We start from the raw sequence: 26,492 nt of genomic DNA on the forward strand, positions 1-26,492 counted from the left end.
TGAGGGCCAGCATCCTGTCTGGGAGGAGTGCCTGTAATGGTGGTGGCAGGGGGAGGATCTGCCAGGGGGGAGCCAAACAAGTTAGCCTGGGCTGCTGGGGGCTGTGGGGTGCAGAAGGAATTCCCGGAGGGCTTCTCAGAGGAGCAGACACAGCAACATGGGAGGTGAGGGTGCCCTTTGTGGAGCTGGGAGCCACCAAGGGCAGCACAGAGGTGGCTGCACTTCTCCTGGAGGGTGGACAGTAGTAAGATGACCAGAGGGCCTCCTGAGCTGCTGTGTGTGCAGGGGGTGGGGCTGGGGCTGTGAGCAGAGTGGGTACTGAAGAGGTCAGTGCTGAGGACCCAGAGAGTAAACTCGGGATGTGACCAGCACTAGGAGGGACGGGTGACTAGAAGAACAGGAGAGGGAGGGAGGGAGGACTTCCTGTCTGGCCCAGGCAGTGTGCTCCCCCAAGGATACAGCAGGGATAAGAGGCTCCTCTGGGGAGGAAGATAAATAGCCCAGGTTAGGGGAGGTGACCCTGGACAATGAGGGCTGTGTGGTCTTGGGCAAGTCACTCAGGCACCCTGGGCCTGTGAAACAGGGTGAGAATATCACCCCCCTCTGGGTGGCTGTGACAGTACAATATGCTGGGCTTACACAGTGCCATGGTGCCTGGCCATCAACACCCGCAGCGTTGTCTTATTAGGAGAGAGCTGAAGGGGAGAGCCAGGCAGCCAGGCTTCGTGGATGTGGCTACACGCAGCGTGACAGCTCCCGACGAGTGAAATGTCATGATACTATGGGAAACACACGTGTGTGTGGTTAACAAAAGGGGATGAAAAACTAGCCTTGTGGTGCTGGGAATTAAATTGCTGCTTTCAGTGCTACCATTCCAACCCATGCCAGTGTGCCAGTTCGAGTCCTGGTTTCTCCTCTTTCTGTCCAGCTCCCTGTTAACGCATCTGGGAGAGCAGCAGCAGATTGCTCAGCTGCGTGGGTCCCTGCACTCACGTGGGAGACCTGGACAGAGTCCCGGCCTCCTGGCTTCAGCCTGGCTCAGTCCCAGCCCTTTTAGCCCTCTGGGGGATGAACCAGAGGTTGGAAGATCACACTGCCTTTCAAATAAATTAATGTTAAAAATCATATTAGCAGCTTTAACATAATGTCTATGCTTATGAACGGCAAATGAGGGGAGGGGGGATAATTCCTCTAGGGAGCAAGGGATGTGGAAAATGGAAAAGCACAGGCCTGGAACCTACAGATCGTGACTTTGCAGCCCGGAGCTCCAGGGTGCCGTCCGGGTTTGTCAAGTGATCATTCTCCACAACTTACGTAAATGTGCTATGGGTGTACCATGTAGTTACAAAGATAAACAAGAAGTGGCCATGGCATGTGTGGGATGGGGACGGGCCTGGCAGCTCCAGGAGCCCGCTGGGGTGTACACTGAGGATACCTTGGTCCTTCCCCATGCTCCAGGCCCTGGGTCCAGCCGTGTGATCTCAGGGAGCTGCATTGGCTGCCATCTGGGCAGCCCCTGACTCCAATTGCTTCTGGCACTTTGCAGACTCCTCTCCCTACTCCCTCAGCCAGCTGAGGCTGCAGCTGAGCTGGAAGAGGGGGGCAGGAACCACTCCCTAGGCCCAGGCCAGGCCCTTCCAGCTCTGCAGTTAGAGATTCTGTCCTCCACCATCTGGTCACTGCTGGGTCAACAGTGCTCACCCTGGGCCCGGCGGCATGGCCTAGCGGCTTAAGTCCTTGCCTTGAAAGCCCCAGGATCCCATATGGGCGCCGGTTCTAATCCTGGCAGCTCCACTTCCCATCCAGCTCCCTGCTTGTGGCCTGGGAAAGCAGTTGAGGACGGCCCAAAGCCCTGGGACCCTGCACCCATGTGGGATACCCGAAAGAAGGTCCTGGCTCCTGATCAGCTCAGCTCTAGCCATAGCAGCCACTTGGGGAATGAATCAGCTGATGGTCTCCAAGCCAGAGGGGAGTCAATGCAAACAGGACCAAATTAAGGTAAGTGTCAAAGCAGCCATCATGGAAGAGCTTAAAGAACAGCTCGAGCGGGCACCTGGGCTGTCCAGAGCTCAGGGCATGGCAAGTGCACTCGTCTGCTGAAAACCTAGGAAAAAGTAACACAGGATGGTGTGCACGTGCGACTCTTAATCGAGCCAGAGGAGTTAGGGCTACATGGATCAGTTTAGACCCCAGTGTGAACCTGGAAGAAGGACATGCTTACTTTGTATCATCTCCCATGATAGGGGATGGCTCAACTATCACTGCACAGGCTCGGTGAAACAGTCTGAGAAACACCAGGGGTTTAAGAAAATGGAATTCTGTAATGGAATCTGACCCTTCTCCTAGTTCTACAACAGACAGAGCTGGGACTCACAAAAATAAATCCAGATTTCCTTCTCAGAGTTCTTGATCAAAGGACTGGCTTGGTATACACGTGTACCAATTCCATGCTGTGTATTTTAGATGGAGAAATCAACAGTGCCTTTCTACAGATGGCATTCAGTTAGGGTAAAGCAAGCAGGGTCTGTGTGGCGTTCCACGTATGTTCAGGGCGACAAAGAATAGGTGAGACAATGACTAAGGTGCCACAAAGCAGATTTCAGGCTAAAATTCTGGTTTGTCCAAGGAAAGTCCAACATTCCCCCAGCCCTCAGAGCAATCACAGTGACAGTGAGAGAAGCCTCTTCAAATATAGGACCGAACGGCTAGTGACTGTACAAGGAGGGGATCTGGTCTCACAGACAGACGAGGGTATTTCTGACCCATTCATGCTCCGCATGTGTCAGAAGGAGATGGCACATGCGGCTGGGATTCCGGCAGACAGAGTGAGCACGACGGGTCTGCCGGCGAACAAGTGTCCACTGCAGCTCCTCTCTCTGTGACCTAAGTGCATCTGGGTCTGCTCAGTCTTGGACATCAAAGTAGTCAATCACCGGCTCCTTGGCCACTCTCTGTAGATGACTGCTGCCGGGGTTCCTGTAAAGCCGACAAAGAACAGCTCGTCTTTTCTCTGTGGGGAAACAGATGGAGGTCTTGAGACCGTTACAGGCCAGTTGATTTATCACCTGTGAAGCTCTGATAAGCTAGCAAGGCAAATGTGAGCTGGGAAATGGCTGAAGTCTGGTGCCAGGCACACAGAAACTCATTTTATGAGAGAGCCTCAAAATCTTTATGGAAAATGTGCACTGTGAAAAAACTACACATGGATTTCAAAACATTTCTGCATGAAACACACTTATCTTTTAGTTAAATTTCCACAAAATTCTGAAGTATGCTCATGTTAATGTTGTTCTCTTGGGACATGCATTTAGCATAGTAAAGATGTCACTTGGGATGTGTATTTCCCTTATCTGAGTGCTTGGGTTCAAATCCTAGCTCTGCACTTGATGTCAGCTTCCGGCCAATGTGCACCTGGGAGACAGCAGGTTACAGTCTGAGTGGCTGGATCACCCCAACCACACAGGAGACCTGGAATGAGGTCAAGCTCCTTGTGTTGGCCTGGTCCAACTCTGACTACTGTCAGCAGTTGGGAGTAAACCAACAGATGGGAACATTGTATCTGTCTCAAAGGAACAAAAAAGAACAATATACTATTATCTCAACTGCAAAATATTCCTTACTAAAGCTTTAAATTAAAAAAAAAAAGCATGCAAAGGAAAAAAAAAAGACAGCCTGCTATAAACAGGTCAACAACACGTGGTTATGTCTAAGAGGCACTGGCCACGGCTGTGGGCCATGTCTTGGAATATGTCTCATGTTTCTAAAACCACTGCCTATGAGGATCTGTAGACCGAGCTGACTGGGTCAAGTGGAGTGGGTCCTGGCCAGCTACACTGCTCCAGATGCTCTGGGCTGAGACCATGCTCAACAGACTCCCCTGGCAACAGCAACTCCAAATGCCTATCGGACACTCATTGGTGACTTGGCAATCGCCACAGTCACCCTTCTGGAGATTTTGTGCAGGACCCACAGAAGAGGCATTGTTAAGTTTTCCATGTGGCAGCCAGAACAGGAGCAGGGACCCTCTGGGCTTCAGAGCATCTTTCAGCCCAGCTGCCTTGCTCGTAGGAGGGCAGCTCTGCTCCTCCTGATAAGAGGAGGCAGAGATGTGAACAAACTCAGCAGGTTCACTATTTGCTAACCTGTTTCTTTGCTCTTTAAGTCACAAAATGTGTTATTATAAAAATGCCTCAAATTATAGGGAAGTAGAGCAGAACATCGAGGTCCTCACAGTCCCCTTCACATCCCCATCACTGATGGTCCGCACCCCAAACCCCACTTCTATCTTCTGAGTAACTGAGTTGTTTAGTCTGAAACCATGTGGCAACGCAGACTCATCTGCTTTCTGTCATTTACCTAGCGGAAGCTACCACCAGGGTCTGTTCCCCCAGTGGGGGAACTGAGCAAAACAAATAGGAACCTTAGGATCCTTCCCACTTGAATAAGTGTGTCCAGCAGTTATTCAAAAGAATAATACCCAAAGGCCAGGCCTGAAGCCACCAATGGCCAGGCCACCTGTGCTGGCTTCTCTGAACGACAGGTGCCTGGAAGAATTGCTGCGGAATCCTTACTTGTCCATCTGATGCCTGTGGTGAGCAATCGGTGGTGGCGGCCTGGTCTGCATCTCCCTTTCAAGGACTGCTGTCAGCGTGGTAGGAGGACAAACGGACTTCCCTCTGAGAGAAGCCAAAAACACAAGGCATTGAAAAACAAGGCTCATTTGTGCAGTTAGGTAGACAGTCAGGCACTGCCTGTGCCTGTGGCTCTGGAACACGTGCTGCTGAACCCTGTGATATAACCTGTCTGTTCCCAGGCAAGCTACCCTGCATGTCAACCTGTCCTGCCCATGCACCTCTGGTAGGCCTGTTCCTGCTTCTCCTCAAGCCACACTGGCCTGTTCTTCATTGGCAAGTTACTACTCTCTGACGGGGACCCTAGGTCCCCACTCCCCTCCCAACTCAACACTACTGCTTCAGCTGGCCATCTACGCTTTACAGGGATGCCTGCAGTCAGAGGCTAGCATCTTTTCAGTTTTCATTATGCTAGCAGGATGGAGCCAGAAGAAGTTGGAGGGAGGCACAGCAGACAAGTGGGGAAACAGGGCAGAAGTGGGGCTCAGGCACTTGGCACTGCCCCTGGCAGTGGAGCTGGCATCTTTGGCCTCTGCATCTCTAAACGGGAGGCCTGCCCTCTGCTCCCCAGCTCTGACCTTATGGTATCCAGGAAGGACTGTCCCAGAGAAGCAGGTTTTCCTTTTCCTTGTCCAAGAAGGGGAGAGCAAATACCAACACACCCTGCTCCCTGGGTCCAGTGTGCCCTTCTGACAGTTCTTCCTGTGACAGCAAGACCAACCCACCTGATGGCAGTGACCACAACATTGCGCTTTGGTTCGCTGTCATAGCTCACACTCTCCAGGCCATACACTTGGGCCAGGTCATGGATGAGGCGGCGGTGGTCTCTGTTCATGGGAGGGAAGCAGTGGCTTCTCTTACTGTTCTTTCCCTGCATTGAGGGAAAAGATGACTGCTTGATAACATCACCGTGAAAACACAACTCTCCTTACCACTACAGCAACCCGGGTTAGTAAGGGGTGACTGCAGTCCAGAGGTTTGCAACGGGCAGCATTTTATTAACTGCCCAGCAAGCCGGAGGGGGGCGGTGGGGAGGAGATAAGAGCTTAGGTACTTCTCACTTCTTTTGTCTTCCATCTACTCTGTAAGTCACATTTGTGACACCTGGAAAGGGCTTGGGAACAAAGGGCAATCATTTCTCCTGACATGTCCTGCAACATTCCCGTAGAATGACTAAATAAAACAAAGACATGTTACATAAGAATATCTCACTCCTTAGGAAAGTATGTGCTACACTGAAAACCATGCACACACACACACAGGCACAGACACCGTTTCCTCATCAGGAGAGGAACGACGTTTTTGATTTCCTCCTTTAGTTCCTGTTAGGAAGCAGGAACACAAAGGGGAAAGGGAAGGGCACGGGGAGGGGATGAGAAGGTGTGAGGAAAACTTTCCTCATCAGAGATGGCGTGAAAGCAGCACCTCATGCTTCCCACCAACCCCACTGGGACGTGGACTGGGCAGCGCTGGCTGCTGGTGCCTATGCCTGATGAGCCCTGGCTGCTCCGGGACAGACACAGCACTTCGCGGGACGTCCACCTTTCCTACAGGCTTTTCTCTTTCCAGGTGTCAGGGCAATAAATAGCCGGTGTGACAGGAGAGAACACAGGTCTGCAGGGACCTGGGGCCTCCTATGGCTCCCATCACTCAATGTGACAGCAGACAGACATCTCTGCAACAAATGAACCATGACATGCTTGTACGGGTAGCACAGTGGCTGGGATTTTAGAAACGACCAAGAAGTTGTAACTTCCCCTGTAACTACTCTAGGCTGACAATATTTCTGGGACTTGCTTGTTGTTGTTTGTTTAAGTCAAGCTGGTCTTAGGAAAAAAAAATGTCTATTTGGATGTTTTGACTTCAACCTTATTCACGGCCTCCACGAGGGCTTCCATTTCCTTCTCAATGTCACTGACAAACTTTAAGTCTTTTCTGAAATGAGAAAACATCACAGTTAATTTAATCCGTTCTTTTCTTTCAGAAACCCTTTTCACCAACCTTCTGACCATAAAGTGCCAACAACGGACAAGGCTGGCAGAAAAACTGAAGAGGTCAGGAACTGTCAGATAATAGAAGGTCAGCTTTAATGGAACAAAGGAAGGAGAAAATATATGAGCAGAGAAGAATAACAGAGAAACAGCCAGGGCCATGCCCCCAAGGTTCCCAAGGGAGAATGTTATTAACTATTTTATATCGTAACAATAGATAAACTTGAACTGGCCCAGTCATACAAAGAATACATATTACATACACCATCTTAAAAGATCAATCACTCCCATGAACTACAATTAGAAGAGCAGGTAAGTTACATACCTGGCATCATCTTTCAAACTATCACTAAATTTTGACCCTGAAGAACGTACGTTGAAAGGATCAGAATCTTCACTGATATCGAATGCCTCTGCCAGCCTCCTGAAAGCGTGAGAGAGGTATACCAAATAAAAGGAACACAGTGGGAGGGAAGATACTTTATCTTAAAATCTAATTTCTACTTAAAAGAGTTAGAGAGAGGCAGTGAGTGAGCAACCCAGAGATCTTCCACTTGCTGCTTCACTCCTCAAATGGCTGCAACAGTCAGAGCTGAATCATTCCGAATCCAGGATCCAAGAGCTTCTGCTGAGTGTCCCACTTGGGCGCAGGGTCCCAAAGCTTTGGGCCATTCTCTACTGCTTTACCAGGTCATAAGTAGGAAACTGGATTAGAAGTGAAGCAGCTGGGACAAAAAAAACCAGTGGCCATGTGGGATGCCAACACTGAAGGTAGAAGATTAGCGTGCTATGCCATTTGTAGCCAAGGGCCCTGGGAAATGATCTTAAACAGCAGTCTTTCAGGGCATGTTCCAAGATCCCCAGTGGATGCCTCAAACCATGGACAGTACTAAATCTAGAAGGCACCAGTGCGCAGTACAGTGTTAAGCTGCCATTTTTGACACTGGCATCCCAGGAGTGCTGTCTCAAGTCCTGGTTGCTCTGCTTCCGATCCAGCTTCCTGCTAATATTTCTGGGAAGGCCAAAGATGCACGTACGTGGGTCTCTGCTTCCTATGTGGGAGACCAGAATGGAGCTCTTGACTTGGGCCCAACCCTGACTGCTGTGGCCATTTAAGTAAACTACGCCATCTAAATGAATAAATATTTTTCAAGACCTTATCCATACACTGTTCTTTCTCATATTTACATACATTTGATAAATTTTAACATATAAACTAGGCAGTGTGAGATTAACAACAATAACTTGTCAAAGATATTCACAACTTAACTACACATTTTTTCTCTTATTAGCTGGGGGATATTTCAAAAATTTTTTTTCACTTTTTTTTTTGAAGACTTATTTATCTGAAAGGCAGAGTTACAGGGTGGGCAGGGTGTGGGGAGAAAGAGAGAGATCTTTTACTGCTGGTTCACTCCCCAAATGGCTCAAACAGCCAGAGCTGGACTGGTCTGAAGTCAGGGGCCAGGAGATTCTTCTGGGTCTCAAGCACTAAAGTCATCCTGCAGTGCTTCCCCAGGTACATTAGCAGGGAGCTGGGGGGAACTGGAGGAGCTGGGTCGTGAAGTGGTGTCCAGGCAGTAGTTTCACCCGCTTGGCCACAATGCTGGCCAAAAGTGGGAAATTTTTACCTTTCATTTACAGGAAACACTTTATGGCTTCTCTTAGGCATGTCAGAAACCCTGTTCTTGCCCTCTGAGGTCATTATTAAGTAAACAAGGGTTACTGAACACTAATACCGCCACAATGTGATGGCCTAGACAGCTGCTAAGTGATTCATGGGCGGACAGTGCACAGGAGCAACATGGATTTACAGGACAAAGGAATGATTCATGTTTAAGTGGGACAGTGAGATTTCATCATGCTATTTAGAATGGCACCCAAGTTGAAATTGTTGAGTTAGTGTTTCCTGGAATTTTCCATTAAGTATTTTCTGGCTGTAGCTAAGACATTGAACCCACAAAAATGAAGAGAGGGGACTACTACAGTAACTCAGAGTACCCACCAAGTCCAAAGTTTCTGCACATTAATTATATCAGCAAACTTGAGACATATTCTTTAAGGACTTATTTCCCTTTTTTTTGGTAAAGATTTTTTTTTTAATTGGAAAGGCGGATATACAGAGAAGGAGAGACAGAGAGGAAGATCTTCCAATGGTTCACTCCCCAAGTGACCGCAATGGCTGGAGCTGAGCCAATCCAAAGCCAGCAGCCAGGAACTTTCTTCCTGGTCTCCCACATGGGTGCAGGGTCCCAAGATTCTGGGCCGTCCTCCACTGCTTTCCCAGGCCACAAGCAGGGAGCTGGATGGGAAGCAGGGCCGCTGGGACTAGAACTGGCGACCATATGGAATCCCAGCGTGTGCAAGGCGAGGACTTTAACTACTACACTATCGTGCTGGGCCCTTATTTCCTTTTTTTATTTGACAGGTAGAGTTAGAGGAGAGACAGAGATCTTCCATCCACTGGCTCACTCCCCAAATGGCTGCACTGATTAGAGCTGGGTTGGTCCAAAGGCTGGGAGACAGAAGCTTCTTCTGGATCTCTCACATGGTACAGGGGCCCAAGATCGTACTCCACTGCTTTCCCAGGCCACAGGCAGGGAGCTGGAGGTGAAGCAGCCGGTACTAGAACTGGTGCCCATGTGGAATGCTGGCAGGGCAGGTAAAGGTTTAGCTTTTACGTTACAGTGCCTTCCCCACAGCAAACCAGATATTAAAGACAGAATAACAGCTTGGACCAAGATGTACTATTGTGATCATATAAGGAAATAAACAAAATAGATCTGAATGGGTCTGAGAGAACCACAGGCTCATCACTGGGGACACGGAGTAGGTGGGGAGTGGAGGATGGGGGTAGGGAGTGTGTCTGAAATGTCACTGGGAGTGCTCCATGAGGATGACCTTCTTAATTTATACTTAAGATATAGCAAACAGACATAGCAATACTGAAAAGCTTTATATACCTTTTCAGATTTTTATAAGTAGTTGCAATTACATATGAAATTTCACATCTTTCCTCTCTCATCTTTACGTAACTAAAATTTCTCATGCTGCTTTTGCTGTTTCACTATTACATCATCTTCTATTACATAATTTACTTAAATAATTCCCCATTTAGCTTGCTTCCTTTAATTACAGTTTCCTCAACACTGCAAGTGACAAGATCTCTGTATAAAAAGCCTTTAAAATTATTTCCCTGGAGCCCAGCGCGAAAGCCTAGTGGTTAAAATCCTTGCCTTGCATGTACCAAGATCGCATATAGGTGCCACTTCTGATCCTGGCTGCTCCACTTCCCAACCAGCTCCCTGCTTGTGGCCTAGGAAGGCAGTCAAGGATGGTGAAGGCCTGGGATCTTGCATCTGTGTGGAAGACCCAGAAGCTCCTGGCTTCAGATTAGCTCAGCTTCAGCCATTGTGGCCGGTTGGGGAGTGAACCAGCAGACAGAAGATCTTTCTCTCTGTATCTCCTTCTCTACATATATCTGCCTTTCCAATGAAAATAAATAAATCTTTAAAAATAATTTTCCTGAAAAATGGTTTCAGGTGTGTGGGCTCTAATGTTATTATGAACATAATATCTGACCAATGCAGCCCAAGTGGTTTCCAGAACATTTTGTGTACTAGCTGGCACCATGCATCTCATGGTATTTCCATACTTGGCTATAGAGTGAGTTACCTGTTTTTAAAAACTGTTACGTTGTAATTTAAAAAATTTATTTATGTAAAAGGCACAGTGATATAAAGAGGAAATGACAAAGAACACAGCTAACTCCCACCCGCTGATTTGCTGCCCAAATGTCCACAACAGCCACAACTGGGTCAGGCCAAAGCCAGCAGCCTGGAACCATCTGGGTCTGTCACGTGGGGAGCAAGTACCAAGCAATCAGACCACTTTTCACTGTTTTCCCAGGTGCATTAGCAGAGAAGTGGATGGGAAGTAGGGCACACAGTCTAGAACCAGCATTCGTATAGGATGCCAGCCCCTACACACTTTTAGAGTTCATATTAAGGACGAGGCTCTAACAGCTAGAGCTCCAACTACTACTCAGTACTGTCTCCACCACATAAAGGTTAATGTTCACACTCTGGAGACCTTCTACGCAGTTAGTACATTTCTGAAAACCCAGGACTTTAATTCACATTTGACAGTTGAGCACATTCCAACTGCAGTATTTTTTTTTTTAAAGATTTATTTACGTTTACTGTAAAGGCAGATGTACAGAGAAGGGGAGACAGAAAGATCTGTCTCCACAAGTGGCCATAACGACCAGAGCTGAGCTGATCCAAAGCCAGGAGCCAGGAGCTTCTTCCAGGTCTCCCATGTGGGCGCAGGGTCCCAAGGCTTTGAGCCATCCTCTATTGCTTTCCCAGGCCACAAGCAGGGAGCTGGATGGGAAGTAGCAGGACATGAACCAGCAGCCACATTGAATCTTGGTACATACAAGGTGAAGATTTAGCCACTGAGCCATCACACCGGGCCCTCCAACTACAGTTCTTAAACAGGGTAGGTTGTTCACACAGCTGTTCACAAGTTGCCTTTGCAGTCAAACTAAGGAAAATCTGGGTATTATTATTGGTCATTACTTTGCTTTCTACACATTTAGGCACTAAAGAATCACTGTTGAAAATGGTTCAAAGTCAAACTTCAAGGTAAAGCAAGGTATACATCCTGCTATATGCCTGTAAGAATGGCTAAAATTAAAACAATTTCAAGTATAAAAATGTGTAGCAAACCGGAATCACTACTCTGCTGGAATGATCTTAAGGAAGTGTTAAGTTGGTATAACATTTGTTACTGTTTGGCACAATGTACTAATGCTGATACATATACATACCCTGTTAATAAGCAATTCTCCTAAATTTATATCCAATGGAAATGAGTATATACATACAGCAAGCAAAGGAATGCTGTTAATATTATTTGTGATATCACAATATTGGTAACACTTGGGACTGGTGCAGGCTAATCCTCCTGTATGGTTTTTGGTTGGAGTCCCAGCTGCTCCACTTCTGATCTAGCACCCTGTTTATGAACTGTGGCAGCAGCAGAGGATGGCCCAAGTGCTTGGGATCCAGTACCCATGTGGGAAACCCAGAGGAAGCTCCTGGCTTTGGATCGGCTCAGCTCTAGCCTGTTTTGGCTATTTGGGGAGTGAACTGGTGTCTTTCTCTCTGTGAATCGCTCAAATAAAAATAACTAGTCTTAAAAAGGAACACAAACTGCATGATGTCATCATTCACATAAAGCTCAAAAACAGACAAAATTAGCCTAAAATGCTAAAATCAGGAGACAGATTAAACTTCGGTGGCACACAATGGAGAGCTTGGGGTAGTTTCTCAGTTCTTGCCCTGATTGCTAGTTACACTGCTGTATTCATTTGATGACTCACCAATCTGTACACAACTAATTAATTAATATAATTAAGTATTATCACACTTTAGTACAAAATTCCCTAAGCATTTTTAAAACCTTCTTGCTAAGGTTGGAATTGGGAAGTTGGCTGATCACTGCATTAAATGTGCTGTGGCTTTTGATGCTTGCATCATGCCCCACGCCCCACAGCTCATGTTTCTGCAATTACCTGAGTGCTGAATGCTCAGACCACTCAGCTCCTGCCCATCATGTGTCCCTTGCAGTGACAGCAGGAACACCTAGAGTGGGTGCTGAGTGAATGCTGACAGGCAGCTTCCTCCCATGACATCACGGGGTTCAGGGAGGAGGAGAGAACAAGCAGTTGAAATTATACTCACTTTTTTCTTTCCAAGGCCGAGCACTCCTCATCACACTCCAGCCTTGACAAGCAAATGAAAAAACATCGAGTCAGGGCACAGGCTTACAGCTTCCCTCACTAGGTTTGGAAGCTGAGCAGAACACAGACTCATGCTGCCAAAGCACTTCTCTGCAGGCATCAGTGGCCTATGAGACCATCGGGTTTCAGGTTTCATTAGCAACAATCCCTCCCTGCTGCTTTTCCTCCCCACCACCGAACCAGAGAATTCCATCTTCTCCCCTACGTCCTAGTCAAGGGAAGGCTGGAAGAGGCCCCTTCTAAGAACAGGCAGGCAGGTCTCGGGATTGGAGGAGTCGAGCAGTCCACTAGGTGGGCCTCCTGACTATTTCCTGGCAGCTCAGCCTCAAAACCACTGCCCAGTGCCCCTCTAATAGCCACGGCTCCCGTTCAAGCCACCGCATCTATTCTGTTTCTCTGTTGTTCTGCAGGGTCGGGTGGGGCGTCCTTGACGCTGGTTACTCCACAAGGCTGGAGTGAGGCCTGGAAGTCTCTGCTGGTTTCTGCTATACACTGAGTTGGGATCACTGGGGTTGGAACACCTGCTCTGTGTGTGTGTGTGTGTGACTCTCCTGTGGGGGAATTAAGGTAATTTCTGTCTTCTAGAAACTCAGTGTAACTGCAGCAGGCTAGTATTTACATATATTTTTAAAAATTACCTGGCTTGTTGAATTTCCTTCTTGGTAATAAGCTTGCTGATCTCTACGGAATCACCAAGTTGCATGTCTGTTATCTTAGAGGCCATAGATATAGCAGCTATCCTGAAATACAATAGAAAAAAAAACATTACAAGAATCTCCCCATACTGGGTATACGGAATACTCCAAAGAAATTCACCATGTGACAGTTGGAGTAGCTTTGTAAGTCCATCTGTTAAGAACTTGTACATGTTTCTGTGATATGCCCTCAACTCAATTTAAGCAACTGCACAGAAAGTGATGAAGTAACTCGACTCTCAGCCCATGCCAATGCCGCACATCCAGGAGGCTTTCAACTCGGCTCATCTGCGCCTCAAAAGTCCGAGGGCCAAAACACATCTCATGGGAGATGCCCAGGCCATTCAGCTCCTAATAGCTCCACCTCTGCAGGCAGGTTCCTGTACGACCATATCAGGTGTCAAGATTCCAGGAGGCTGCAAAGATACCTCACAGAACAATGAGAAACCTTCACACCAGGGAACCAGCAATCAGGCTGCACCCCAACCAGAGGTGGGCTGTTTCCCCTTTCATGCCATGGTGCCATAAGACCCAAAGCTGGAAAAATTCAGAGACAGAAAGGAAGAAGGAGGAGGGAAAAAAATGTCTATTTTATAAATAAAAGTTAATGTAGAAAAGATACATAAGGCCTTTTTAAGAAATATTTATTTTATTTATTTGGAAGGCAGAGTGACAGAGCAAGACAGAGATCTCCCATCTGTTGGTTCACCCCCCAGATGCCTTCAACAGCAGACAGTGCTGGGCTAGGCTGAAACCAGGAGGAAAGGAACCCCATCTAGGTCTAACATGTAAGTGTCAGGTCCAAGTATCACAGGATTTGCTGCCTCCCAGAAGGCAGGAGGTACTAACAGGAAGGTGAATCAGAGAAAGAATAGCTGAGATGTGAACCAACACTCCCATCTAGGATGTGGCCCTTGCAAGCAATAGCTTAACGCACTGTACCACGATGCTAACCCCAGAACCATTTTTTGAGCCAGAGAAATCAAATGTAAAAAATCCAGGGTTGATACTACGGTGCAGGGGACAAAGCTCCTGTGTGTGAGGCTGGCATTCCACACCACAGTGCTGGTTCAAGTTCTGGCTACTTTGCTTGCTACTTTACCTTACCTAGTTGTGGAGTGAACCACTGGGTCAAAGTGACCCTCTGTCATTTTGCTTTTCAGACACATTTGAAAACAAACAAAAACCCCCAAAGAACCAGATATCACTTAATAAACTTTCCAATCTTGAGTACCAAGCACCCCACAATAAACACACCCTTCACCTAGGTCCACCAAAGGTCAACGTGTAGGAGTACCACTAACCTTTGGTAAGTACTGGACGCTTCAGAGCAAATCACCATCTCTTTTCTTCGTCCACATTCACACTGTAGCTCTACCTGAAACAAGATTAATCGAGAGCGACTTTCAGCATACAAGATCCAAGTGAACAGCAGGCTTCATTTCAAAACTTTTCACATATCAAACCATGTAGCTGACAACCTAGAACGGAAGTGATCTATTCACAAGGCCACTTTCTGCAAAGTGATTCTATTCTTAACCTGTTCTAATGAGGCAGGCCTAGAATGAAATTTTACCACTGAACCAGCAAGGTGGACAGTTAACCCAGATCAAAACAGAGTCAAGCCAATACCTTTACTGTTTGCATGCTGGTCGTGGAGAGAGGGTAGGAAGGTTGCTTCACCCTCAGTCCAGGCTACACCACCTCAGTTGTAACTAATTATCTGAGTAATCATTTGCTGAGTATTTATCCCACCAAACTGTAAGGGACTACGTATTTCTTTTTCAGCGGTTTAGCTTCAGCACCTTGTGCCATACAGACATTTACACATTTTGCTGAATATATGGAGGTGACAACACTGATCAAAGGATGACAGACTGTGGTCAGGTGGCACTGGGTAAAAGACCACATCAAGCTAGACAGAAGTATGCATGACTGGAGCAGCATTCAGCCAATGACTGAGTCGCCTGTTTCTCACACTGGAGTAACTGGGTTTGGTTTCTGGCTAACTTCTGACTGCAGCTTCCTGCTAACGCAGATACTGGAGAATAGAAGTGCCGACTCGAGTGACTGGTTTCCTGCCACCCATGTGGGAGACCTGGAATGAATTTCTGGCTTTGGCCAGGGCCCATCTGGGAGTGAATCAGCAAGTGGGAGATTGCTCTCTCTTAAAACACTAGGAAGATTCAGAAGACAAAAAATAATCTGTACACTGATGTCACTGGTTACAGTTCCTTGCAACCAGGAACTCCTCACGAAGATGCAAACAGCTCTGATCCACCAGCAGCTTCAGAACCACAGTCAGTGCCCCTATCAGGAGCCAGCACTACCCACCTTGGCTTTACAAGCAGTCACAGGGCAGGGTGAGCTGGTGTGGCAGGGGGCCATGCATGGGTGGCCACAGTCGGCTCTGGGAGTGGAACAGGGCTGCTTGCAGGCCTCATCCACAAGACACTCTCCTTTGTGACATAGTCTCTGACACTTATGCATCCCACATGGTAGTGTGGCACTGCAGGGCAATCCGCAGGATATATCAGTCAGGTGACAGGGGATGTTGCTGCGTAGCTAGGAGAGACAGAAATATAGATTCTCATCTCGGTGTGAGACTCAGGATAGTTTTAACTTTAATGCATTTCTCAATTTATAAATGAGCATTTTTCCTAAAAGTTTTTTATCTGAAACAAAATGCATTTGATTTTCAAAGTCTGACAGGTTAGTCTGAAAAGGAAACAAGAATGCGACACATGGAATATTAATTTTCCAAGGCTGGTAACAGGCAGACAGAATCAGATAACTAGGAAATATTTTGGGGAAAAAAAAAGCCATCAGTGCTGTGGCATAGCTGGGTAAGCCACTACTGGTACTTCCAGACACGGGCATCCCATATGAGTGCTGTGCAGTCTGAGCTGTTCCACTTCTGATCTAGCTCTGTACCAATGAACCTGGAAAAGCAGTGGAAGACGATCCAAGTTCTCTGGCACTGCATTCATGGGGAAGATCTGGATGAACCTCCTGGTTCCAGCCTGGCCCAGCCCTGGCTGTTGCATACATTTTGGGGCTGGATCAATAAATTCAAGTTGTCCATCTTTCCTTCACTCTTATTATAACTCTGCCTTTAAACCAAATCAATATTGGGTTCAGTGTGGAGGCACAGTCAGCTAAACCTCAATCTTCAGCGGTGGCATCCAATATGGGCATTGGTTTGAATTCTGGTGGCTCCACTTCCCATCCAGCTCCCTGATAATGACCTAGGAGAGCACTGGAGGATGGCCCAATGACTTGGGCCCCTGCTCCGCCATGTGGGAGACACAGAGGGAACTTCTGGCTCCTGGTTTCCGGCATGCCCAGCTCTAGTTCCTGTGGCCACTGGGGGAACAAACCAGTAAATGGAAGATCTCTGTTTTTTTCCTCTAAGTAAAATATTTCCTTTTCAAAAAATAAATCAATTTTAAAATAAAAGACAAACACTATGACAAATTACTAGGATGAGATGATTTCTCCCCTCCTTTTCAAACTGCTAAGATGCTGAACTGACAGATCAGCCCTCTTCTATCCTAATGTGTAGGGGCTTACCTGATTCAGGGTTCTGAGACTGAAGGTAGAGCTCTTTTATGGAATTAATTATTCATAATTAATTCTTGCATGCCTCAATTGATGGTCTCTGAAGTTTTAGAGTGCCCTGTTATTTAAAAAAACTAACAGGTGGACTAGGCATTGGGCCATGTGCTTATGGTACCTGCTAGGACACCCATGTCTCACACCAGCGTCTCTGAAAGTAACTCTTGGGCCCAGCTCCTAATTCTAACTTCCTGCTAATGCAGACCCCAGGAGGCAGTGATGGTAAATCAGGTAGTTGTTCTGCACATTCACCTGTGAGACCTGGATGAGGCTCAAGGCTCGACTCCAGCCCCCTTTCCACCATGTGCAATCTAGGAGTAAAGCAGATGTGCACTCGCCCTAGCTTCCAAATCAATTCCCTGCTTTCAGGCTTCCCCATTGCAGAAAACAAGTGTTGGACTTCTACTCTGTGGGACTAAAGCTTACTCTTTATTATATTTACTCAAATTCTTTCAAGAACTCTCAAAATGGATATATTTCTATATCAGTGACATGTACCTTCCACCCTTGAAGAGTCCCCTGAAAACTATGACATATGGTTGCCAATGACTTTTGGTAGGGCATAGTTCCCATCCAGGAAACCTGTACTTGATGTTATTGTCAGGGTACCAGGTCAGTTTGTGCAAATCCTCTGCTCTTTCATTCTGTCCCCACATTACTCTTCCCAGCATCCTTTTAGGTGTTACTTCCTCCAGTAGCGCTTCCTTGGGTGGCTCCTGCCTATCCTCCTCAGCACTCCTTATTTTCTGTGTTACTGCCCACTTACATATCGGCCTCCAAGCCCACAGGAAAGGTTCCACCAAAACCATCATGTCAGTTTTGTTTGTTTCTGAATGAACCAAACTTAGCACTACCAGTTTCTCAATTCACATTTGTTGAATGAAGTATGACTAAGAAATCAACAAGATGCTTCATGAACCACAGAGTAAACTTACAGAGGAAGAATAAATGCTAAGGTCTGTAACTTGAGAACTACCACAAAAAAAGTTTAGAAAAATATGCTCATCAAGATAAGAAAACAATATTGACAGCATGTTGCTACAGGCATCAAGAGCTTCAGGGACTGCTGGCCAACATATTAGGAAGAAAACTAAGCAGGTTACAAAACAGTGTAATCATAAGCAGAGAACGGAAGAGGATGCATCACACATGCCTGGTAAATAACACACCAGAATGTTGAAGACTTCCTTCTTGGTAGTAGAGCTATAATGAACCTGCATCTTTAAAATTCACACACAAAATGTTTTATTATATTTCATTTTCTAAATATTGTTTATCTGAAAGGCAGAGTGGTACAAAGAGAAAGGGGGAGACAGAGAGAGAGAGATAACCCAACTGGCCACAATAACCGGGACTGATCCAAACTGAAGCCATGAACTTTAAACTACACCATGACCTATTTCAGAATTTTCAGTGTTCTATATAGTTACAGTTGACAATGCCAAATACAGTTTACAAGTTCAGAATAAAAGTTCTGGAGCCTGCACTATGCATGCCAGGTTAAGGCACCACATGGGACCCAGCATCCCACATGGTTGCTGGTTAGAATCCTGGTTATTCCAATTCTGATCCAGCTCCCTGTTCATGCACCTGAGAAGATAGTGGAAGATGGCCCAAGTCCTTGGGTCCCTACCACCCACATGGGAGACTTGGATGAAGCTCCAGGCTCCTGGCTTTGGCATGGCCCCGTCCTGGCTATGTGGCCATTTGGAGGAGTGAACCTCTGGATACAAGATCCATCTCTTCTCTCTCTCTCAAACTCGTTCCAAATGAATGAATGAAGGAATAAAAGCCCTTTGGGACACTGGAAATCTGGAGATGAGAGACGCGAAGAAGGCACTTCAGCACAGTGATTACCATGGGAAGCTGCAGGCGGGCTTAGAGAGAACAGGGGTAACAGGCAGACAATCCGCCTTCACACCAACGGTGCTCTCCCTGAAAGGGTTTGGTCAGGCCAGCAACCTCTGCCCACACTGGTCAACCTAGAATCTGACTAGATGTAATTATACTCCAAATGATACATTACTCTATCACGCTATTTCTGTGACACTCTGGGGAAAAAAAATAAAGGTATAGTACTGAGACAGACAACAAACAATTCACTGGTTGTCAGATCCTGGAGAACTAGGAGAGAAGGCTACAAAAGGTGTGAACAAATGTTTGGGGACGAATGAACTCTTATACCTTGATTGTGATGTGATAACATGACTAGATGAGTGCTTTTGTTAAAAGGCACAAGTCTAGAAGGCAAAAATGGTGGAAATGATGAGCCTAACAACTCTGATGAAATGAAATAATTAATTTCTGGTTGGAACAATGAACACAAGTAAACCTACCTCATGCTTACCCATGCACCACTTCTGGGTTAGAAAAGTACAAGGGGGACACTTCTCCTCACTGTGACAAGAATGATACACTGCGAAAAAGAGGAAGCAATCAGTGGGAAGAATTTCTGAAGCCACATAAATTAAAAACCATGCTACAAATGGCATTTGATAACTTTCAAATTCAGGAATTAGGAGTACCTTTTATTTATTTTACTTTAGTTTCTATTTACTCATCTTCATTTTATTTGAAAGGCAATGAAACAGAAAGCAATCTCTCATCCACTGGTTTACTCCCCAGACGCCTGCAACAGCGAGGCTGAAGCCAGGAACTTGGAACCTGGAATTCATCCAGGGCTCCCACAGGGCTTGCAGCCAGTCAAGAACCTAAGCACCATCCACTGCCTCAGGATGTGCTCCAGCAGGAAGCTGAATCAGAAGCACAGGTTCAAGCTGGAACTGGAACCAGGTATTCTAACACAGGATGCAGGTATCCTAAGTAATATCTTAACGACTGCATCAAACAACCATCCAGAAGTACTTTCCAAAATGGTCACAGCAAAATAAAAAGTTGTTACCTTTCTATCACAATGCTGAAGAACTGAATATGAGGTGGTAAAATAAACTCAATGGTGGTGGTAAAGGTGGGGGATAGATATGCCAAGACAAACAGAGATGGAGGTATCTCTTACTTTATCCCTTGCAGCACAGCCATTGCAGCAGTCTGCCCATTCCAGTATGACATTCTCTTGGCTCTACTTACACAGCAACCGGTTCACTTATCTCTGCTATTTAGTTCATCTAAATGCTTCAGATAACTTCTTTCAAATTTTGTACTGCCACTTAGGGGGAGTTTATCTAAACTCATCCTCTGTCTTCTAAATCCAGTTTCCTGCTAATTCAGCTCCTAGGAGGCAGCAGTGATAGCTCAAGTGGTTGTTTCCACAACCTATGTGGAAGACATGGATTGAATTCCTGGCTTCTGGCATTAGCCTTGCCTGGCTACTGCAGGCATTTAGGGAATGAATCAACAGGTAGAAGCTTTCTCTGTTTATCTGCCTCAAAAAATTTTTTTAAAAAGATATACTTTTTATTGGAAAGTCAGATTTATAGAAGCAGGAAATACAGAAAGATCTTCAACTCGCTGGTTTACTCCCCAAGTGGCCACAGTGGCCGTAATTGAGCCAATCTGAAGTCAGGAACCAGAAGCTTCTTCTGGGTCTCCCACACAGATGCAGGGTTCCAAGGCTTTTGGCTATCCTCTACTGTTTTCCTAGGCCACAATCAGGGAACCAGAAGGGAAGTGGAGAAGCTGGGACACAAACTGCTGCCCATATGGGATCCTGGTGCATGTAAGATGAGGACTTCAGTCACTATTGCCTCAAAAATTTCAAAGACATTAAAAAAATCTATATTGTAGAAAAATATTCACTATGGTGCTGGTATTCCAAATGAAGGCTGGTTTGAGTCCCACCTGCTCCACTTTCAATCTAGTGTCCTGTTCATGTGCTTGGGAATGTAGCAGAGAATGGCCCAAGTGCCGGGTCCCTGCACTCATACAGGGGATCTGGATGGACTTCCAGGCTCCCTGCTTTGACCTCCTTGCTGCTGTGGCCATTTGGTGAGTGAATGAGCAGATGGCAGATCTGGATACTACCTTCATTCTAGGAAGACAAACCTGCACATGGAAGATCCTAATAATATACTCTACCTGCTGGGGTATCCTTCAACCTCTTAGCTACGTCTGACAACCCACAGTAAAGCAAAGCAGGGCACTGTGACTCCTAGCATGGCTCAGACCACAGCCTCACTTTCATAACAGCACCCATCACGGCACTGAAACGTGACATGGCAGCTTCCCAAATGCTAGGGTGTGAGCAGGCTGTGAGGTGCAGTGGCAAGCGGGCCTCACCTGGATGGTCACATTCGTGCATCCTGGCACAGGTCTGGGTACACTCAGGGGGTCTAGTGCCACAGGGAACTGGAGGATAGATCACTGATGCACCACAGTGGCAGGTCAATTCATCAAAACCTGGAGGAATAGCAGGTGAAATAAAATAACCCCTAGTGAGTTTGGGATGTGCACACACATGTTCACACATACACATTATTCACTTGCAGTTTTAGAAGGAAATCTGGGAGGTGAGCTCCTTTTCTGTTTTCTTTTTTTTACATAAAAGGGTTTTTATTTTATTAAGGTTGAGCTGATTACAAAGGCATGGACAATACATAGTGTTGCATTTACCACTCTGAGCCTGATGGCTTTCCAATACTTTTTCACAACACGTTTCTGATTTGACTGAAGTTTTATTAATGACTGTGATTTTAGCACTGTAATAGGACATCTGTCAACACTGTAAAGATCTGCATAATTCCAAATGATCAATGTATACTATTAAATATGAGTAAAAAGATACAGTCAAAGCACAAGACAGAGCAGTGAAATTTATGTCACAGAGAACAAAAGCAAAAATACTGATTCCAGTATTTCCTGAAACAAGGTTAAGTTCTGGTGCAATATCACAGAAGAATATCCACAGTTATTTGAAAGAAATCTTTAAAATACACTTTCCTTTTCAAATGAGCTGTGAGGCTGAACTTTTCAATTATATCACAATAGATGAAAAACAGAAGACTAAATTTAAATACATAAATTCTCATATATGAAAATCCAGTTACCTTCTATTAAACTAGGCACCCACTATTATTATTTTCATAGCAAGTATTATTTACAAAAAGTGATTATTATCTTTAAATGAATAAAACAATTGTTTTTGAATTCTCAGCTTTAAATGGTAATACAGTAGACTTAGGTATATATAACTCATATAAAAAGAGCTTTTGGGGGGTCCTCATTTCTTTCTAAAATTGTAAATAAGTCCTAAAATCAAGCTGGCAAGCTGCTACTAAAGATGCAAAGAACACTGAGGACAGAACCGCGGTAGGTAGCAGAAGAGAAATTCATGAGTGAACCAGGCCGCATTTCAAGATCACTGCTCACATCTCATTTCATACATCCAGGGACTATAACAGCACCAGAAAGAGCTTCTTTGTGCTAACATGTCCATAATACTAAGGCTTAGTTCAATAATTCATATGAATCAAAGTAAAACTATTTCTGAATTTCTAGGAAACTCTTATAGTAAAGACACCGACTGGCTTGCCAGCATGTCTGGCAGTTCCCACGATGACAAGGTTCTTCACACCTATGAAGGCCACAACGGAGTTTCCTCCCACAAATCAAGGGACACTTGTGCTCCTTATCCTGGGAAGAGAGAGTTACATTTGTTCACAGACTTGTCTCCACTTCATGTGTTCCTTAAACAGCAGTAAGTGTAACAGGTTTGACATGCACGGATCAAATGATGTTTGAAAACAGCATTAGAATATCCAGGGTCAGGGAGTATGCACGATACGGGTGAAAAACAAGGCTAGACGAGAGCTGGTGGTCACTTCAAGAGCAGGCTGTGTGCAGATGCAGTATACAGCTCTGCTTTGATCTGGTTGAAGTGCTCCATGCTAAGAGGCAGTCAAAGCTTACAAATCTTGGTATTTAGCACAAATCCATCACTCTACCTTGTAAATATACAAATTTTTATATAATAGCTATGTGTCTTACACACATATGTAAATGTGTAAGTGTACTATTGTGTTGTTGATATTGTTTAAAAGTGTATGAATACACATGTATGCACATATACTTTTACATATGTGTTCTCTCATTTCATACATGACGAGAAAACACAGGTCCAACAGTCAGGTAGTGCTTCCTCTAATAAGTTCCACAGATGTAAGTATTACAAATAAATGAAACTTGTTGCTTTACCAAATGCCAAACTCATTTTGCCTCCTGGCCTGGCCTGAAGAGTACTATCCAAATCTGAAGCCAGGCTGTGGATAACATGGCTGGTCTCTATACTCCCATCACCTAGTCTGAGGGCCTGAGGGTCCCTGGATGCCCCAGCTGATTGCTCAACCTGGCCAAGGCCTAAGAAGGCCTGATAGAGTACAGGGACTTTGCATGCTCTCTGGCGTGTAGGCACTTGCACAGTGATTTCTACACCGGGCTGCATTCCAGATGGCTGAGGCTTTTACAGCCGAGCCATGAGGACTGGAGTCTGATGATGCCTAACGATAAGTCCACTTACCACACAGCATATCTCATTACACTTATGCCGTCCACACAACCGCTTCTTGTTACATCGCTTGTCACACATAAATGTAGCATCTGTCATGGACAATTAAAAAGAAAGACAGGCAAACGGATATGAATAGTGAACCAACAATCATCTGATTATAGACTGAAAAAAAAATAAAAGGTAATAATATAAATAATTAATGGTGAGAAAATATGTATTAATACATAATTTTCACTCATCAAATGATCAAAAATAGAAAGCAGCAAGACTGATTTAATATATGGAAAGGATAAAGTAATGAAGAAAAACGGAAACTCATACAAAGCAAATGGGCATATAAACAGCACTAAGTATATTAAAGAAGGCAGTAGTGGTAGGTGATAAATAAATCTTTTTTTAAAAAAAATTTAATGCTATAAAAATACATAACTTGTGAAAATTACAGAATATAATTTTTGTGTACTCAAACACATGTATGTGTATTATAAAATGAAAATATATCTTCCCTTCATTTTTTTTAAAGATTTATTTATTTTTATTACAAAGTCAGATATACAGAGAAGAGACAGAGAGGAAGATCTTCTGTCCGATGATTCACTCCCCAAGTGAGCCGCAACGGCCGGTGCTGCACCTATCCGAAGTCGGGAACCAGGAACCTCTTCCAGGTCTCCCACACGGATGCAGGGTCCCAAGGCTTTGGGCTGTCCTCGACTGCTTTCCCAGGCCACAAGCATGGAGCTGGATGGGAAGTGGAGCTGCTGGGATTAGAACCGGCGCCCATATGGGATCCCGGTGTGTTCAAGGCGAGGACTTAAGCCGCTAGGCCACGGTGCTGGGCCCAAAAAAAAAAAATTTTTTTTTTTACTTACATATTTGAAAGGTGGAATTAGAGAAAAATCTTCCATTCAGCAGTTTACTCCCCCAACAGCCACAATGACTGGAGCTGTGCTGGGCCAAAGTCAGGAGCCAGGAACTTTTGCCAAGTCTCCCACATGGATGCAGAGGCCAAAACTTGGGCTAGCCATTGCTGCTTTTACCAGATGCATTACCAGAGAGCTGGATCAGAAACGGAGCTGGCAAGACGTGAACCTGCGCCTACATGTTATGCTAGTGCTGCAGGTGGCAACTTTACCTGCCACATCACAATGCTGACTTCCAAACTACATATTTTTAAAAACTGAAACTCTGAATGTTGTTATGATCTGGAAGTGCTTTTCCCCCAAGGTTTCATGTGCTGGAAATGTTGTCATCATTGTAGTGACATGAGATGTGGTAGAGGGGCCAGTGTGGTGACATAATATATTAAACTGCCGCCAGGGATGTCAGTACCCGTGACGTTTGTGTCCCAGTTGCTCCATTCCTGATACAGCTCCTTCCTAATGTGCCTGGAAAAGCAGCAGAAGATGTCCCAAGAATTTGGGCCCCTGCAAGAAGAAGTTCCCTGCAAGAAGATGTCCCAAGAATTTGGGCCCCTGGAAGAAGTTCCTGGCTCCTGGCTTCAGCCTGGCAGAGCTGTGTTCGTTGCGGTCATTTGGGGAGTGAACCACTGCACCACAATACTGGATCCAAATCAGTTAGAATTCAGGTGCCCATGTGCTCCTCAGTTACAGGGCTGAATGATGATGTGCCTAATCCATCCTGGTCCTTTCATCCCCCTTGATAGCAACAGGCTTTGGTAGGAACATGTTTGCATAAAATGTACAGAGGACCTTTCAGAACCACTCTTCTTGCTCTTAAAAAGGAACAGAGATAAACACCCTCTGTGTGGACTGCAGTAGCTCATTTACACCCAGAAGGGGAAAACAGAGAAGCTGAACCAGAGTTCCAGAATCAGTAACTATTCTGCTTCTAGATTTCCTGTTCCGTGAAACAACAAACCCTCAATGGTTCTTCCTCAGGTTTTCTGTTATCTATGTCCAGAAGTTTCCTAATCAACTCAGCTTTTTTCTTGACTAAAAAAAGAGCTTTTACTTTGTACATATTTATCTTCTATTATTTTCCCAAAGGGATTTGGGGTAGCTTACATGATAGCATCAGAACAAAGCGGGAACTCAGGACCACAGACTAAGGAAGAGACAATATTGCAGGCCTCAAGACTAAGAAGACTGCTCGGGAATGTCCAGCAGTCCCACTGAGACATAAAGGGTCAGCGTGCACAAAAACTGCTTCACTCGCTGTTTAATTTTGCTCCCTTCACTGCTAATATCCTATCATAACATTTCACACATACGAAATAATCAGGGCTGGTGTTGTGGCACAGTGAATCTCCAACATGCCACATGGATGCCATTTGAGTCTTGGCTGCTTTACTTCTGATACAGCTACCTCTCACACACCTGAGAAAGCACCAGAGGATGGTCCAAGTGCTTGGGCCCCTATCTCCCAGCTTTTGCAGCCATTTGGATAGTGAAGCAGCAGACAGAAAGAGCTCTTATCTGTTCTCTGTAACTCTGCTATTCAAATAAATAAGCATCTCTTAAAATGCACAAATCTCAGGTATACCTTGCTAAATTTTGATAAATGAGTAACTTCAAAAAGTCTCAGAAAAAACGCAGTTAAAAAGAGGAATGAAATCTAAGCATAATTTTTCTATGTTTTCCACATTGCAATATTTAAAACTATTTTTATTTTCCTATATTTGAAAGGCAGAGACAGAAACCTTTTACACACTGTCTCAACTCCAAAACGCCTGTACTAGCTAGGGCTAGGTCAGGCTGAAGCCAGGAACCAGTAGTCTGGAATCCAATCTATGCATTCCATGTGGCACGGTGAGTTAGGCTACCACTTCTGTCTCCAACATTCCATGTGGTCCTCATCTGCTGACTTCCAGAGAGCCCAAGAACAGGAAGCCGGAAGGTGACCTGTGCTGACACTGGATGGTGGCAGTTCCAAGCAGCATCCTAACTCTGGGTGTCAAATGTCTGTCCCTAAACTCTTACGTTTTGATTATTATTATTTTTAAAGATCTATTTTTATTTGGAAAGGCAGATTTTATAGAGTAGGAAAGCCAGAAAGATCTTTTATCCACTGGTTCACTTTCCAGATGGCTGCAACGGTTAGAGATGAGCTGATCTGAAAATGGGAACCAGGAGTTTCTTCTGGGTCTCGCACATGGGTGCAGGTTCCCAACGACTGAAGCCACCCTCCATTGCCTTCCCTAAGCCATAAACAGGGAACCAGATGCGAAGTGGAGCATCCAGGACATGAACAGGTACTGATATGGGATGCTGGCACTTGCAGGCAGAGGATTAGCCAGTGGAGCCCTCACATCAAAAAAAAAATTTT

At 45.5% G+C, this 26,492-nt stretch overlaps 1 protein-coding gene across 1 annotated transcript in view; it reads right to left on the reverse strand.

Annotated features, from left to right (window-relative positions):
* Positions 1-2,437: 2,437 nt before the first annotated feature.
* Positions 2,438-26,492, reverse strand: part of NFX1 (nuclear transcription factor, X-box binding 1) — a 50,495-nt gene continuing 26,440 nt past the window's right edge. The window contains exons 12-24 of the mRNA XM_058672160.1: positions 23,217-23,296; positions 22,225-22,333; positions 20,981-21,100; positions 19,081-19,160; positions 15,457-15,691; positions 14,431-14,500; positions 13,070-13,171; positions 12,373-12,414; positions 6,948-7,046; positions 6,500-6,566; positions 5,357-5,502; positions 4,572-4,676; positions 2,438-2,976 (exon numbers count right to left, since the gene is read on the reverse strand). Of these exons, the coding sequence (XP_058528143.1) occupies positions 2,904-2,976; positions 4,572-4,676; positions 5,357-5,502; positions 6,500-6,566; positions 6,948-7,046; positions 12,373-12,414; positions 13,070-13,171; positions 14,431-14,500; positions 15,457-15,691; positions 19,081-19,160; positions 20,981-21,100; positions 22,225-22,333; positions 23,217-23,296 (1,328 nt within the window). The 3' untranslated portion in view covers positions 2,438-2,903. The remainder of the gene's footprint in view (positions 2,977-4,571; positions 4,677-5,356; positions 5,503-6,499; positions 6,567-6,947; positions 7,047-12,372; positions 12,415-13,069; positions 13,172-14,430; positions 14,501-15,456; positions 15,692-19,080; positions 19,161-20,980; positions 21,101-22,224; positions 22,334-23,216; positions 23,297-26,492) is intronic.

Source organism: Ochotona princeps, chromosome 14 (genome assembly GCF_030435755.1).
Source record: "Ochotona princeps isolate mOchPri1 chromosome 14, mOchPri1.hap1, whole genome shotgun sequence".
Lineage (NCBI taxonomy): Eukaryota > Metazoa > Chordata > Mammalia > Lagomorpha > Ochotonidae > Ochotona > Ochotona princeps.